Consider the following 16034-nt stretch of genomic DNA (forward strand, 5'->3'; position numbering starts at 1 on the left):
AAGGTCATTGTGTAGATCACATGAACTAATGTATCTGAAAGCACCTTAAAAATTATGAACCACCTGTAAATGTAAGGCACTTAAAATTATCATTAATATTAATAAATTTTAGTAATTGACATTTAACAATAATAAAATCAGAGTAAGTATATCCATAGTCCATGGCAGGAGGTAAGGATGGGGGGCAACAATGACTCCAGATTCATATCCTGATGAAAGTAAAACAAGATATTCACCTTTGAGCATTAAATACATTACCTACAGTTACTTCCCACCTACCACATCCCAATTAATACATTTGCAGGCAAGACATATTTGAAAATAATACTGAGAACAGTTTCCAGCAATCTAAGTGTCAATAATCTGGATGTGTAAGGCAAATTGACAATAATTATGCCAAGTAACCAAAATAATTCTTTTATAAATAAAATGTAGGTGGCTGGAATTTTAAAATTTTTATTCATGTTTTGAATACACAGTATTTGAATGTTGTTCAAAATGTATAACAGGTATACAGTGAAAATTAAATCTTCCTCTGCTGGCCAGTACCTCCCTAACCCAACCTTACCCACCACTATTCCCCAATCACCTAGCTCATCTCCTCAAAGGAAATCACTGTTATGAGTTTCACATGTATCCATTCAGAAATATTCCACACTTGTACAAATATATATATGCACGGCACGTGTGCGTGCACACACACACACATGTATATTTTTTACACAAAGGATAGTATACTGTGCACACTGTTTGGAACATTGCTTTTTCATTGAATAATATATCTTGGAGATATTTCATAATAGACGTACAGATTTACCTAATTCTTTTAAGTAGATGTATTGTAATATATCATTATATGGAAGTAACATAATATTATTTAACCAACCTCTTACTGATGGATATTGGTAGTTCTCAATATTTTACTATTCCAACTGATAGCAAACAACAAAACTGAACATCTGTTGTGACTGGATTTTGAATACAAATATTTAAATTTTGTTTAAAAGCATATCCTTTATATTTCAAATAATATTTAAATATTGATATAAGGTTATTAAGAGTAACTGAAATATTGAAGAAATGAAGACTATAGATATTGTATTTGTGTGTTTGCCTGTATTATGCCAAAATTAGCTTAGTTAGAAAAATATATCATTCAATTCCATAAGGACAAGATGCATTACAGGCCATCAATAAAGATTTGTTGGAAAAATGAGAACAAGTCACTAAAATTTTTCCTTAACAGTTTGGATATCAGGAAGATAAAGATAATGTTATGTAAAGCTCTTTCCTGGTGCATTTTTTGTTATCAACAATTATTTTGGGAATATCACCAAATTTGTATATTTCCCTAACTTTTCCTATCATGTGATCAACTTTTGTTTCTCTCTTTCTCTTCTAAATATCTTTGCAAATATGAGATGAACTTCTCTCAGGTTGGCACAGAATTCCTAAACCACTCAATTAACAATGGGTTAATGATTATCTCTTTCATACCCAGCTATATTCTATGTCTCTTGTGAATTACAAAGACTTATAAAACATTTCCCTTTGATAGGTAAGAGTCTAGTTGGATAGTTGAAGTAAGGCATAAATACGGGAACAAGTAAAAGGAACTCAGGGTATAAATAATAGCTTCATATAAGGTTTGTCATAAAGCATTTTATGTCTGTGTGTGCCAAGTCCTGACATTTCTTTCTTCTAGGTGCCTCTCTAAGTTCTACCTCTATTCCTCGATTTGTGTTATTAATTTTTCTTGCATTTCTTTTTCCTTACTCTGCCTTTCCAAATCTTCTCCATTCCTTAAGGTCTGTGTGGAGACTCATTTCCTTCATAAAACTTTGCCCGACCCTGACAACAAATACTGACCTCTCCTTTCTCCATTCCTTTACCACATATAGCCTTAGAGATGAAATGCTACAATTTTATTTTTACTAAATTGTATTCTTTGTTCATCTCTTTACTTTCATGTGCTAATTCTGTGTTCATAGTCCTAGATTATATATTGAAGACAAAGATAAAGATTTTACTTCTTTTCCCTTAGCACTTAGCATAAGACTTAGTGGACAAAAGATGCTCAATCAGTATTTTTGATCATTTATCCTAATGAAGGTACCAGTGTTTTATCATATTGTTTTAGAGATTGAGGTGGGGAGTGAGGGATGATTCAGAGGTATAGAAGGTTCATTCCACCATAAATGTCCATTAGGGTTATATTTCATTAAGAATATTTAGTACCACAAAGTGGGTATGAAGATTTAATATTTATATGATTATACTCTTAAAATCTGTATTTCTTTACACTCACAAGCTTATAAAACCACTCAAAATAGACCATTCGTTTGATCTTGTTGGAAAGTGTAGCTGTCAAAGTGGCATATTCACAGTGAATCAATGGTGCTCTAAATGTGTTGGGAAGTGGAGATTGTATGGATAGAGTAACAGCTCAAGTAGGAACACTGTCTAATAAATGTTTACGTACTGTCAAGTCTACAAACTTTAAATATCATACACGATAGAATCTTTCTCATCCTGTAATTTATCTCAATTTTTCCATTACCTTCTTTCATTTTCTCTTCTAGCTTTACTCACAGACAAACCTCCCAAGCCATTGTTCCCCATGGAGAATCAGCCAAGTGTTATAGATGTCCAGCTGGGTAAGTCTCCTTCTGGGAATAATAGGTCCTAAACTTCCTCTCTGTTAACAGATGGGGAAAATTGCATGAACCAGGAAAGGTTTATTGCTACTGTTATTACATGCAAATCAATTTGTGTCTGCTCATTTATAACCCTGGAGTTCATTGCAATAGCAGTTTAAGGAAATGAGTTTGTATTGCATCAAGGAATGGTAATACTAAGTGGTTACACTGGGTATTAAGTGTGCTGTAGGACAGAGCTTTTTAAATCTGTGATTGATAGATTCCTGGGTGTCGTGAATTGGTGATTGGTACAGAAAACTTTTCATGCTTGTCAGTCCCAAATTTTTATTTAGAGAGCACTAACTCCTGGAGAACAAGCCCTTTTTTAAAATAAAAGAGCCCCTCAGTACAGACTTTAAAACGATCTGATAATATTATTTCCAATGGCACAATCCAGGGCTATTTAAAACGTATTTTTAGGTTGAGATCCTAAATATTTATGAATCATCTGGAGTAGGAAAATATAACAAGTTGATTCATGGGTGCTAGTGCCTTTTTACAGATTCAAAGTCACAAGGTGTTGAGCCTCCTGCCACTAAACCTTATGTTTCAAGAAATTTAAGCTTGAAACTCAGAGGCTTGCTAGGGTCTCTTTCAAACCACGGCCTTTACTCTAAACTATATTCTTTAACATCTGTGAGCTTTCATCTATCTTGGGTTTTATTCTATTCTTCAGTTCTAATAATTTCTTCAATTCTAAACAAGAGAACTGGGTAAATATGCTGGTAACATATTATTCGTACTTTGGGCATATGACATTGAAATATGTGACCAGTGGTACCTACCAATTATATAGCTAGGGAAGATGAATTGGCCCCAATATTTCAGTCACTTCGGAAGTTTTTGACTCAACTTTTGATCTTTCCAATCCAACTTGGATTGTTAGAGACTTATTTCTATCTTAAAAATAGGTGAGAGAAAATTACATTCCTAAGAGCTTGTTCATTTTTTAAGAATGAAATATAACACATTATAGTTAATGCAGCCTAGCAGTATGAGTACCAGAGTTAAGTATTTTAAAACAAAAAGAAAATAATAAACATGTTGTTAAGAGTGGGATGGTGAATATTTTGTTGATAATGTTGAAGATTAGACTATGGCTCTCTCCCCACCTCTTGTATATTATTTTGCAGAGTCATCATATTTTGTTAAAGCCAAATCTAGATGTGCAGACACACTCCTTCAGTAAGTTTTATATACTCACATCTTTCCATCCACACTGATATAAAATACCTCAAGGGTACTCTGGTTTGCCAGGGGTTACATGAAGCCATAAGATGATCTTGTATCATTTGTTGAAGATTCAAGTGAATAAGTTATTTCTATATGAAAACATAAACTAAAGAGTAGCAAGCAAAATTCACACAACTATTTCAATTAAAACATGACTAAATTTTGTGTTTGTGGCCCCTAGGGGGATACTTCTTCATTCTCCTCTGCCATTAAGCAAACTTCAACAGAAAAGTTTGAGGAGTGTTTCTCTAAAGGAAGGAGGGAGACCCTTGTAGGAAGTAAATTTCATTCAGATTCACTGGGTGTCACACTTGTCTGTTGTATTCAGGACATCTCTAAGATGTGTACTTTTTATAAATATGTATTCCAACACAGGTATGTATACCAAAATAACTCACCAACACCACCCTGTAAAATCATTAAAGTAATTTGCCTCCAATTTACGTTAGATGCAAGGCTGAACTTTTCAGTTTTTAGTTTGTTACACAATTTGGAAACAACTTTATTGACAGAAAAATGGAGACCTGCCCATTTTTCATTCCAGAAAGGCTGTTTCTCCAAGATGCTAAATCGACCATGTAATTCAGAGAAAGAAAAACAAAATCACTTAAACAAGATCTTTGGCATTTCAAGGAGCACATGACTGGTTAATTTTAAGTGATTTTTAACTTTTCCACAGATTTATTTAGTACTGTTTATTCACAACTGGAAATCATTTTGTAATTTACTCATGCCTCAATAGTAAGGTGATGTTAGAAGCACTATAAATGCCAGAGAGCTCTTCAGTGTTGGTGGGGGCTCTGCAGTCAGAATGATGAGGGCTTAGAAACCCTAGGCATAAAAATGAGCTAGAGAAAGATAACTGTGGTGATTGGACATCCCTGTCTATATCTTGAAAACTTTTAGAATTAACTAAGATCTCAAAACTTCTAGAAATTATTTTCCTTCATTTTTTAAAGTTTACCTAGCACATGCAGTTTTACACATCCTTAAACTAGAACTAAAATTAGAACTACCCAAAATACAACAATCCAATCTAAATGGCTAAGCACATTACCAAGTTCAGTTTTGTCAAATCCCAATATTTGAAAATTTGGGATAGCATTGTAGTGGATTAAAGTTAGCCCCAGATTTTCTCCTATTCCTACCATCTAAACATAGTTTCTCATCCCCCTCCCCTTGAATCTGGTTGGCCTAGGATATACTTGACCAATAGAGTATGGCAGAAATGATATTCTGAGATGTTGGAGGTTGGGTCAAAAGGAATCTTGTAACTTCTCTTTGGATCTCTTGGTCTGGTCTGAAACTACCATGCTGTGAGAAACTCAAGACACATGTAGAGACCCTAGAGGTTGAGATGCCATGTGGAGAAAGAAAGGCCAATAAAACACCAAGGCACCAGACATGTGAGTGTATGAACCCATATTGGAAGTGGATCCTCCAGTCCCAGATGCCCTGACCTATGCCATGTAGTTCAGAGATAAACTACTGAGCTGAACTCTTCTTAGATTTCTGACCCAAAAAGTCATAATCAACCAAAAAAAATGGTTATCACTAGTCACTAAGCTAGGTATAGTTGGTTAAACAATAGATACCTGGAACAAACATTAATTAATTTTCTCTAGAACATTTTGAAGTCCACTTTACCCATGAACAAGAGTCTCATGCAGGCATTTTATGCAAAGTTAGAAATATTGTAGGAAATATTTGAGTATCAGCTTCAAGATAGTTTTAGAAAGCATGATCTAGAATTATTATTTATGTGTTTGTTTGAGGGCTGCACTCAGTTAACAGTTCTGCACATTTGTAAAGGCAATCCAGTAAATGAAAATTTTCAGTCCAGATGAACACTTTATAGTGCATGGAGTTGGCATCAGTACAGATATTTTGTTGTGTCTCTAGAGGAAAATAAACATCTTGACTTTCTCTCTCCTATAGTGTAATCCATTACTCATCCACAAGGTTATAGAAATGTACATATTTTTGCTGACATAGTGATGACAGTTTGGTTGTTGCTAAATTTTGTTCACACTATAATGCTGAAAGAAGATTAATCTTAACAAATAACTATATATGTTGAGATGATAAACATGTTCTTAACAAAATAATATTAAAATTACTGCTCTCACAAAGCAAGTCTATTCAGCTAAAGCTGCCTGTGGTACTGTATGAAATATAAAGATAAAAGTAATGTATAAAACACACACACAAATCCAGTTTGGCCTTATTACCTTCCATTTATTTTCTCCCTCTGAAAGTAGAAAAAATAACACTGCATCACAGTATATTAATTTATATTGTACTTTAATACAAAATTATTAAAGCATCATAGTGATATCTGCCCCACTTGAAATGTATTGATGCTAGGTAGACCCTCTTTTGGTTACTGTTTCTTTTATAGAACACAAACGCATGCTTTACAAACTGTTACAGACGCCTAGAAACTTTGAAAAAGCTATGAACAAATGTGGGTGAAAAGATTTGAGATCTGACATTTCATTTCAGTTAACGGTGAATTAGGAAATGTGCCCTGTTCCTCTCATTGATGATGATAACTATTTTCCTGGGAGTTCCTAAGACTTAAACTACCAGTCAGTGTTATGCATAAAATAAATATACCAGGAAGAAATAGAAAACATGAACAGACCAAACACAAGCACTGAAATTGAAACTGTGATTAAAAATCTTCCAACAAACAAAAGCCCAGGGCCACATGGCTTCACAGGCGAATTCTATCAAACACTTAGAGAAGAACTAACACCTATCCTTCACAAACTCTTCCAAAATATAACAGAGGGAGGAACACTCCCAAACTCATTCTACGAGGCCACCACCATCCTAATACCAAAACCACAAAGAAAGAAAACTACAGGTCAATACAACTGACGAACATAGATGCAAAACCCCTCAAAAAAATACTAGCAAACAGAATCGAATAGCACATTAAAAGGATCATACACCATGATCAAGTGGGGCTTATCCCAGGAATGCAAGGACTCTTCAATATATGCAAATCAATAAACGTGATAAGCCATATTAACAAATTGAAGGAGAAAAACCATATGATCTTCTCAAGAGCTGCAGAAAAAGCTTTTGACAAAATTCAACACCCATTTTTGATAAAAACCCTCCAGAAAGTAGGCATAGAGGGAACTTACCTCAACATAATAAAGGCCATATATGACAAACCCACAGCCAACATTGTTCTCAATGGTGAAAAACTGAAACCATTTCCTCTAAGATCAGGAACAAGACAAGGTTGTCCACTCTCATCACTATTATTCAACATAGTTTTGGAAGTTTTAGCCACAGTAATCAGAGAAGAAAAAGAAATAAAAGGAATGCAAACCAGAAAAGGAGAGGTAAAGCTCTCACTGTTTGCAGGAGACATGATACTATACATAGAGAATCCTAAAGATGCTACCAGAAAACTACTAGAGCTAAACAATGAATTTGGTAAAATAGCAGGATACAGAATTAATGCACAGAAATCTCTTGCATTCCTATTCACTAATGATGCAAAATATGAAAGAGAAATTAAGGAAACATTCCCATTTATCATTGCAACAAAAATAATAAAATAACTAGGAATCAACCTACCTAAGGAGACAAAAGACCTGTATGCAGAAAACTATAAGACACTGATGAAAGAAATCAAAGATGGTACAAACAGATGGAGAGATATACCACGTTCTTGGATTGGAAGAATCAACATTGTGAAAATGACTATACTACCCAAAGCAATCTTCAGATTCAGTGCAATCCCTATTAAACTATTAAGGGCATTTTTCACAGAACTAGACCAAATAATTTTACAATTTGTATGGAAACATAAAGGACCCTGAATAGCCAAAGCAATCTTGAGAAAGAAAAACGGAGCTGGAGGAATCAGGCTCCCTGACTTCAGACTATACTACAAATCTACAGTCATCAAGATGGTATGGTACTGGCGCAAAAACAGAAATACACATCAGTGGGACAGGATAGGAAGCCCAAAGATAAACCCACACACATATGGTCACCTTATCTTTGACAAAGGAGGCAAGAATGTACAATGGAGAAAAAACAGCCTCTTTAATATGTGGTGCTGGGAAAATTGGACAGCTACATGTAAAAGAATGAAATTAGAAAACTTCCTAACACCATACACAAAAATAAACTCAAAATGGATTAAAGATCTAAATGTAAGGCCAGACACTATAAAACTCTTAGAGGAAAACATAGGCAGAACACACTATGACATAAATCACAGCAAGATCCTTTTTATCCACCTCCTAGAGAAATGGAAATAAAAACAAAAATAAACAAATGGGACCTAATGAACCTTAAAAGCTTTTGCACAGCGAACAAAAACATAAACAAGAGGGAAAGACAACCCTCAGAATGGGAGAACATATTTGCAAATGAAGCAACTGACAGAGAATTATTCTCCAAAATATACAAACAGCTAACGCAGTTCAATATCAAAAAAACAAACAACGCAATCCAAAAATGGGTGGAAGACCTAAATAGACATTTCTCCACAGAAGATATACAGATTGCCAACAAACACATGAAAGGATGATCAACATCACTAATCTTTAGAGAAATGCAAATCAAAACTACAATGAGATATCAGCTCACACTGGTCAGAATGGCTATCATCAGAAAATCTACTAACAATAAATGCTGGAGAGGGCGTGGAGAAAAGGGAACCCTCTTGCACTGCTGGTGGGAATGTAAATTGATACAGCCACTATGGAGAAGAGTATGGAAGTTCCTTAAAAAACTCAAAATAGAACTACCATATGGCCCAGCAATCCCACTAGTGGACATATACCCTGAGAAAACCATAATTCAGAAGGAGACATGTACCACAATATTCATTGCAGCACTATCTACAATAGCCAGGACATGGAAGCAACCTACGTGTCCATCAACAGATGAATGGATAAAGAAGATGTGTCACATATATACAATGGAATATTACTCAGCCATAAAAAGCAACAAAATTGAGTGAGAGAGAGGCATGGACATATATACACTACCAAACGTAAGGTAGGTAGCTAGTGGGAAGCAGCTGCATAGCACAGGGAGATCAGCTTGGTGCTTTGTGACCACCTAGAGGGGTGGGATAGGGAGGGTGGGAGGGAGGGAGGGGTGGGATAGGGAGGGTGGGAGGGAGGGAGACGCAAGAGGGAAGAGATATGGGAACATATGTATATGTATAACTGATTCACTTTGTTACAAAGCAGAAACTAACACACCATTGTAAAGCAATTATACTCCAATAAAGATGTAAAAAAAAATTGAGTTATTTGTAGTGAGGTGGATGGACCTAGAGTCTGTCATACAGAGTGAAGTAAGTCAGAAAGAGAAAAACAAATACAGTATGCTAACACATATATATGGAATAAAAAAAAAAGCTTTTGATGGACCTAGGAGCAGGACAGGAATAAAGACACAGACGTATACAATGGACTTGAGGACACGGGGTGGGGAGGAGAAGCTGTGACGAAGTGAGAGAGTAGCATTGACATATATACACTGCCGAATGTAAAATAGATAGCTAGTGGGAAGCAGCTACATTGCACAGGGAGATCATCTGCATGCTTTGTGACCACATAGAGGGGTGGGATAGGGAGGCTCAAGAGGGAGGGGATATGGGAATATACGTATACATATAGCTGATTCACTTTGTTTTACAGCAGAAACTAACACAACACTGTAAAGGAATTATACTCCAATAAAGATGTAAAAAAAATAGAATTGTTTTGAGGATTGTGGCAAGTGAAAGCAATTTCAGGCAAATGTAAATGGATTACCAAAGGTGGATTTAGAATAAGTGTCTTCAAACTTTTTGTAAAAGCCTAGATAGTAAATATTTTAGGCTTTGTGTGCTATATGTTCTTCACTATAAGTATCATGTAGTGTGAAAGTAGCACAGATATTTATATGAGCATGACTTAGTCCTCATAAAACTTTATTTATGAGAACTAGGATTTCAATGTTACATACATAATTTTCATATGTCATGAAATATTATTCTTCCTTCAATTTGTTTGCAAATATTTGAAAAATGTAAAAATCATAGCATGTGGACCATACCAAAACAGAAGTTGGGCCCGCTGTGTCCCCGGGGTTGCAGCTTGCTGGTCCCTGGTGTAGAAGCAAAAAAGTACTAGGCGCCTCAGATGCTGAACATCAACTTCATGTTGAGTAAAAGTGTTTACTCACTAATTGTTAATATGGTTATTTACATTACCCTGAGGATTTTAAATGAAAATAATTCTTGTGGATAACCTTGGATCATTATGCTCATGACGACCATAAGATATTTGCTAAAGTATGCAAATTAGTAAATTGCAACTCGCTAGTGCTGTTTCCTATGTTGGTTCTAAAAATTAAGCAAAGACTATTGTTTTGATAATAAACCTCAGGGTATAGAAAAAATAAATATAAACACTGTTTATTTTCTTTTTCTGTGTTAAAGAGTCAAAAAGGAGGCCTGTGGGCCTCAGTCATATAAGAAAAACTCAGACCAGTGGAATAGTTCCAAGCTAATTGAATACCAGATGAATCTGATCCAGTATGAAAAAGTCTCTTTATTTCTCTTCTATTCTCATTCAGAATTTGTTTTATTTTTATAGGCTGTTTAAATTCATACTTAATGACTGTGTTATGTGCTACTGGCTCAAAAACTTTCTCTGTGTGTATAAGGAGTTTTAATCTTCATCAGAAATCAATGTCACCATCAGTTTCTACTTAAAATTATATTAGGTCCCCTAAGAGACCACTGTATACTACAAGAGAATAAGGGAAAATATAATATTTAATGCAATACTCAGGACTACAAGGCAAAAAAATAACTAATTGAACCCTAATTTAGGAAATTAGCTGTTTAGCCAAATCAATCTTATTTTTAAACTCAATATACATAAAAACATTTTTTGCGTTCTTAGTTGATGCCAAACACTGTGTTAGAACCTGGGGATATAGAGGTTAACAAAATGAGGGCCTTGGCCTTAAGGTGTTTCTCAGTCTAGTGGGGAAGAGAGATGTGTAAGCAGAATTACAATGCAATATGATAACGGCCAAAACAGAGATAACGGCCAAAACAGAGATGGGAAAAGGGAGAGTGACATTTTTGTGGCAAGACCTCATAAATTAACAGTTCTATACTCTTTGACTTTCACTCAATATAATGACAAATCTCTGTAACCTCAATCCAAGTATTAAATTTATGTGAAAATAATTAAAAATTGCCAAGATATAACCTTTTATAATAATAAATTATCTACCATTTCTTCAATATGGTAAATACTAAAAATGGAAACTTATGATATCCCTGAGTCTCTTCAGTTTAGCAAAATTAGCCAACTATTTCTAAAGTTGTCATAGAACAAATAATCCAAAGCAGGTCACCAACAAATTGAGCTAAAGTGTCAAGCCATAATTAATATCAATATAAATAGCAATACATGATTATTCCATAAGCTCGAATCATGTATGTGTCGTGTATATAATGGTGGTAGCAAGGGATTTATTTAATTATTTTTGTTTTTGTATACCCCTCCTATGCTTTTAACTTCAAATAACTCCTTAAAACCTTCACTTAATTTAATCTTGAATAAGTGAAGACTTTGGAGAGGAAGAAGAAGGGTATCATGAGTTCACTCAGCATTCTTGGCACACATAATTGGAGCTGGTTCATGGCAGCATTCACTGTCCCTTGTAGATATTCTAGGGTTAGTGAGCTGTTTCCAAAAGATCTATTTTTTGCAGGATAACATGTACAAGCTTAGCCTGGGGCTACACCAAACTGCAAACTATTCTATTCCCCAGATTGTACAACGTGTGCATTATTTACAGCTTTGGAAATTCTGAGCCAAGCCTTTTCCCTAAGAGTTGGCTGCCATATTAATGCTTGAGATTGAATCTGGTTTACTTACTTTGTCTAAGTTTGTATAACTTAATAGCACAGGGAGATCAGCTCGGTGCTTTGTGACCGCCTGGAGGGGTGGGATAGGGAGGGTGGGAGGGAGGGAGACGCAAGAGGGAAGAGATTTAGGAACATATGTATATGTATAACTGATTCACTTTGTTATAAAGCAGAAACTAACACACCATTGTAAAGCAATTATACTCCAAAAAAGATGTAAAAAAAATCATACTTGTTTTGAGGCACTTGACAATGAAAAGAAAAAAGTTAACACTTAAGATTTATCTGTAATGTAATGAGTTAATTATGAACATCTGAGGAATAACATGATTGTTGACCAGACCTCTATTCCATATATTGCTATTTGGGGGCATTGCTGAAGTTTATGGCTCATTGAGATAATTAATATAAGCTTGAGGGTGTTTCATCACACTTTCACTAATGCCAATACAATGATTTTATACATATCAAAGCAAAATTTGAGAATTTACTATGTATAGACACTGCAATAGGCATGTGTACATACACTGTCTTATTTATTCCTCACAAGAGCCCAAAGTAGTAGTAGGTACTGTTGAACCATTTTGCAGATGAGGAAACTTGGCCTCAGACAGATGAAATAATTTTCCTGAGGTTACATATTTAGTAAGTGGTAAAAATGGGATTTCGATCAGATTTGTCTGACTCCAAAGTTTGCGTTATTTTTATTGCAGCATACTGAGTATGGTAACTTTATCTAGGCCCAAAATTATATCCTCAAAAAAGCTATCAGGCCAATAGAGACATTTTAATAATAATAACAACAACAATAATAATTGTATTATATGTATTATAACTACATGTGAAATAGTAATTATTTAGCAATAGCTCTACTAGTAATAATTATTATTGTTATAATAATATTTAGTATGATTATTTAATAATAGCTCTACTACTACTACTAGTTTTTATTGCCAGTAGTAGTTGTTGCAGTGGTAGTAGTAGTAGCAGTAATGATAGTAGAGCTATCATTTATTGCTTGCTTACCGCATACTGACACTATATTAATACTTTATATGAGCTATCTCATTTAATCCTCCCAATGACTTTGTGGAATGGATGCAACTATTTGTCCCATTTTTAAGAGAATCATTAAGATATTATTCATACACCATACAACTGATCTACTTAAATCATACATTTCAATTATTCCTAATATATTCAAAATTGGGCAACCCTCACCACAATCAATTTCAGAACATTTCAACATCCCCAAAAGAAACTCCAAACCCATTAGCAGTCACTTCTCAGTCCCGCACCTTCACCCCCACCACCATCTCTACGCAACCACTAATCAATTTTCTTTGTCTATAAATTTGCCTATTCTGGACATTTAATATAAATGAAATCATACAACATGTGGTCTTTTGTGATTGGCTTCTTATACTTAGTATATTGTGCTCAAGGTTCAAACATGTTGTAGCTTATATAAGTATTTCACCCCTTTTTAACTGCCAAATAATATTCCATTGTATGGATATACCACATATTATTTATCCATATATCAATTTAAGGACATTTTTATTGTTTCTACTCTTTGGCTATTATAAAGAATGCTTCTATAAATGTTAGTGTACACATTTTTGTATGGATATATGTTATCATTTCTCTTGGGTTATCATTTCTACCTAGGAATAGAACTGTTGGATCACTGGTTACTCTATATTTAAACTTTTAAGGAACTGCCAGATTTTTCCCAAAGCAACTACACCATTTTACATTCTCAGTAGAAATACACAAGCATTCCAATTTATTCACATCCTCACCAACACTTGTTCTTTTCCATTCTTTTGATAATAGTTATCCTAGTAGGTATTTAGTGGTATCTCATTTTGGTTTTGATTTACACTTCTGTAATGGTTAATTATGTTAAGTATCTTTTTTGCGTGTTTATTTGCCATTTGTATATCTTTGGAGAAATGTCTATGGATCATTTTTAAAATGAGAAAATTTGGCTCAGAGAGGTCATATAACTTACCCAAGTTAGTAAGCAGTTTATAAATAGTGAGGCCTAAGTAAGTTGACACTCTTAACACTTACCCATAATGTCCATTAATGTTAGTACTGTTGTTTACTCAGTCTCTTTGCATTGGGGGCTTAGTTCTGTTCCCATTTTAAAATGGATTTTGGACAGAAGTCGAGTGATCCTATAAGTTAAAAGAGTATCCTGTGTGAATTAATTCAGTGGGAGAATAGGAATGAGTAAGAGAGAATTATTTTGAGTTATTGACCTTTGTAACGCATGCCAAAACACATTTTCAAATGGCAAACTAATTCAGAACCTGCAGGCATACCTGAAAACAGGCTATGAAACACAAGGCAGTATGGCAAAACTTTCCAAAGGGATGTACACTTAAGTGACCAGGAAGCTGCATGTATGCTTCATCATCTGAACAAATACCAAGAAATTCATCTGTGTCACTCAATAATAGGAGGGATAGATTAGAGACTAAAAAATACGTTAGGGGGCTTCCCTTGTGGCGCAGTGGTTGAGAGTCTGCCTGCCGATGCAGAGAAGACGGTGTTCGTGTCCCGGTCCGGGAAGATCCCACATGCCGCGAAGCGGCTGGGCCCGTGAGCCATGGCCGCTGAGCCTGCGCGTCCGGAGCCTGTGCTCCACACGGGAGAGGCCACAGCAGTGAGAGGCCCGCGTACTGCAAAAAAAAAAAAAAAAAGTTAGGAAACTCTCTATTTTTTTTTTTTTTTTTGCAGTACGCGGGCCTCTCACTGCTGTGGCCTCTCCCGTGTGGAGCACAGGCTCCGGACGCGCAGGCTCAGCGGCCATGGCTCACGGGCCCAGCCGCTTCGCGGCATGTGGGATCTTCCCGGACCGGGACACGAACACCGTCTTCTCTGCATCGGCAGGCAGACTCTCAACCACTGCGCCACAAGGGAAGCCCAGAAACTCTCTACTTTTGGAACTTATTAGGAATATGTGTCAACTAAGGACACTATTCCCTAATAGCGTGTTTTGTCTTTATTAATATCAATACCATCAGCTTTATAATTCTTTTCAGCAGTTCTGTCCTCTAACCCATTTTAACAAGTGGATAGTGTATGCTTTTTAAATATCTGGAAAGGGAAAAAATAAAGCTACCTCTTTTGACTATGTCTTAACATCCAACATGAACAGGGGGGAAAAAAGAATAATTTAGACACCCCTTCCAACTCAAATAGCTTATTTTATGTAAATAAAAGTGGATTTTATATTATAGGTAAACTTGTAGAAAATTGAGGGAAATATCACCTGGCTGGTTCACACATAAATGACTTTTAAGTGTCTTCAGAATTGAGGTGGAAGTGTGGCTTTGCATCATTTAAATAAGTCCCTTAATTATTTTATACACTTCATTTGTACAGATCTGGCTTAAGCTTTGGAAGATCTTTTGCTTCTTTAGAAATAGTTTTTTTTTTTCAGAAATCACATAGAGATATCAGGAGTGTTATATAAATATATGGTTTTGTTAATAGGCACATGTGCTGCTGTTAATTAGAGAACACCCGAAATTTTCCCACTTTCCTTCCCATCCTTACCCTAATTATCTCCTACACTGTTATGGTGGACAACCGTAGATCAGACTCAACACAAAATAAGGGCCAGGCAAGAGATCTGGAGGAAAAACTCAGAGGTTTCTGAAGACAGAGCTGATAGTCTAGAGTCAAGGTAACAACCTGAAGTCTGGAAGTTTACAGCAAGGTGGTGAGCAAATAGGTCAGGTCAAAGAACACACCAATCTTGGGCTCCTAGCAAGGTGAGAAAGTCAAAGGCTGAGAAGCCATCCAAAATCAAGCAACACATGGATACTGAAAAATCAAAAACAGTGGCATTAGACCTGTAAGAGTTGGCACTTGTTTCCCATAAGAGAAAGGTATTGTCACTGGGCATGGTCCCTAAAAAGGAAGTTGGAAAGAACTGGGGCTTAAAGTAATGCAGAGGAGGATCCACCTGACAGTTAGGAGCAGTTTATGAACACAGGGGTGAGAAAGGGAGCTCCATCAAAAAGAGTGAAAGGCAAACTTAGCCTGAGACCAGTTCTGATAGAAATAGTCTAGTCTTTGCCAATACCTGAATTTTTAAAATTGAATTAATAGTATATGCATCATGTCCAAAAATACATTTTAGTTTTGTTTACAAATGCAAT

The 16034-nt window shown here is 35.5% G+C and overlaps 1 protein-coding gene across 1 annotated transcript in view; it reads left to right on the top strand.

The window, feature by feature from the left end:
* IL1RAPL2 (interleukin 1 receptor accessory protein like 2) overlaps window positions 1-16034 on the top strand; it is a 546035-nt gene that overhangs the window by 258423 nt on the left and 271578 nt on the right. Inside the window, exon 5 of the mRNA XM_004285240.3 lies at window positions 2583-2657. Within this exon, the coding sequence (XP_004285288.2) occupies window positions 2583-2657 (75 nt within the window). The remainder of the gene's footprint in view (window positions 1-2582; window positions 2658-16034) is intronic.

Source organism: Orcinus orca, chromosome X (genome assembly GCF_937001465.1).
Source record: "Orcinus orca chromosome X, mOrcOrc1.1, whole genome shotgun sequence".
NCBI lineage: Eukaryota > Metazoa > Chordata > Mammalia > Artiodactyla > Delphinidae > Orcinus > Orcinus orca.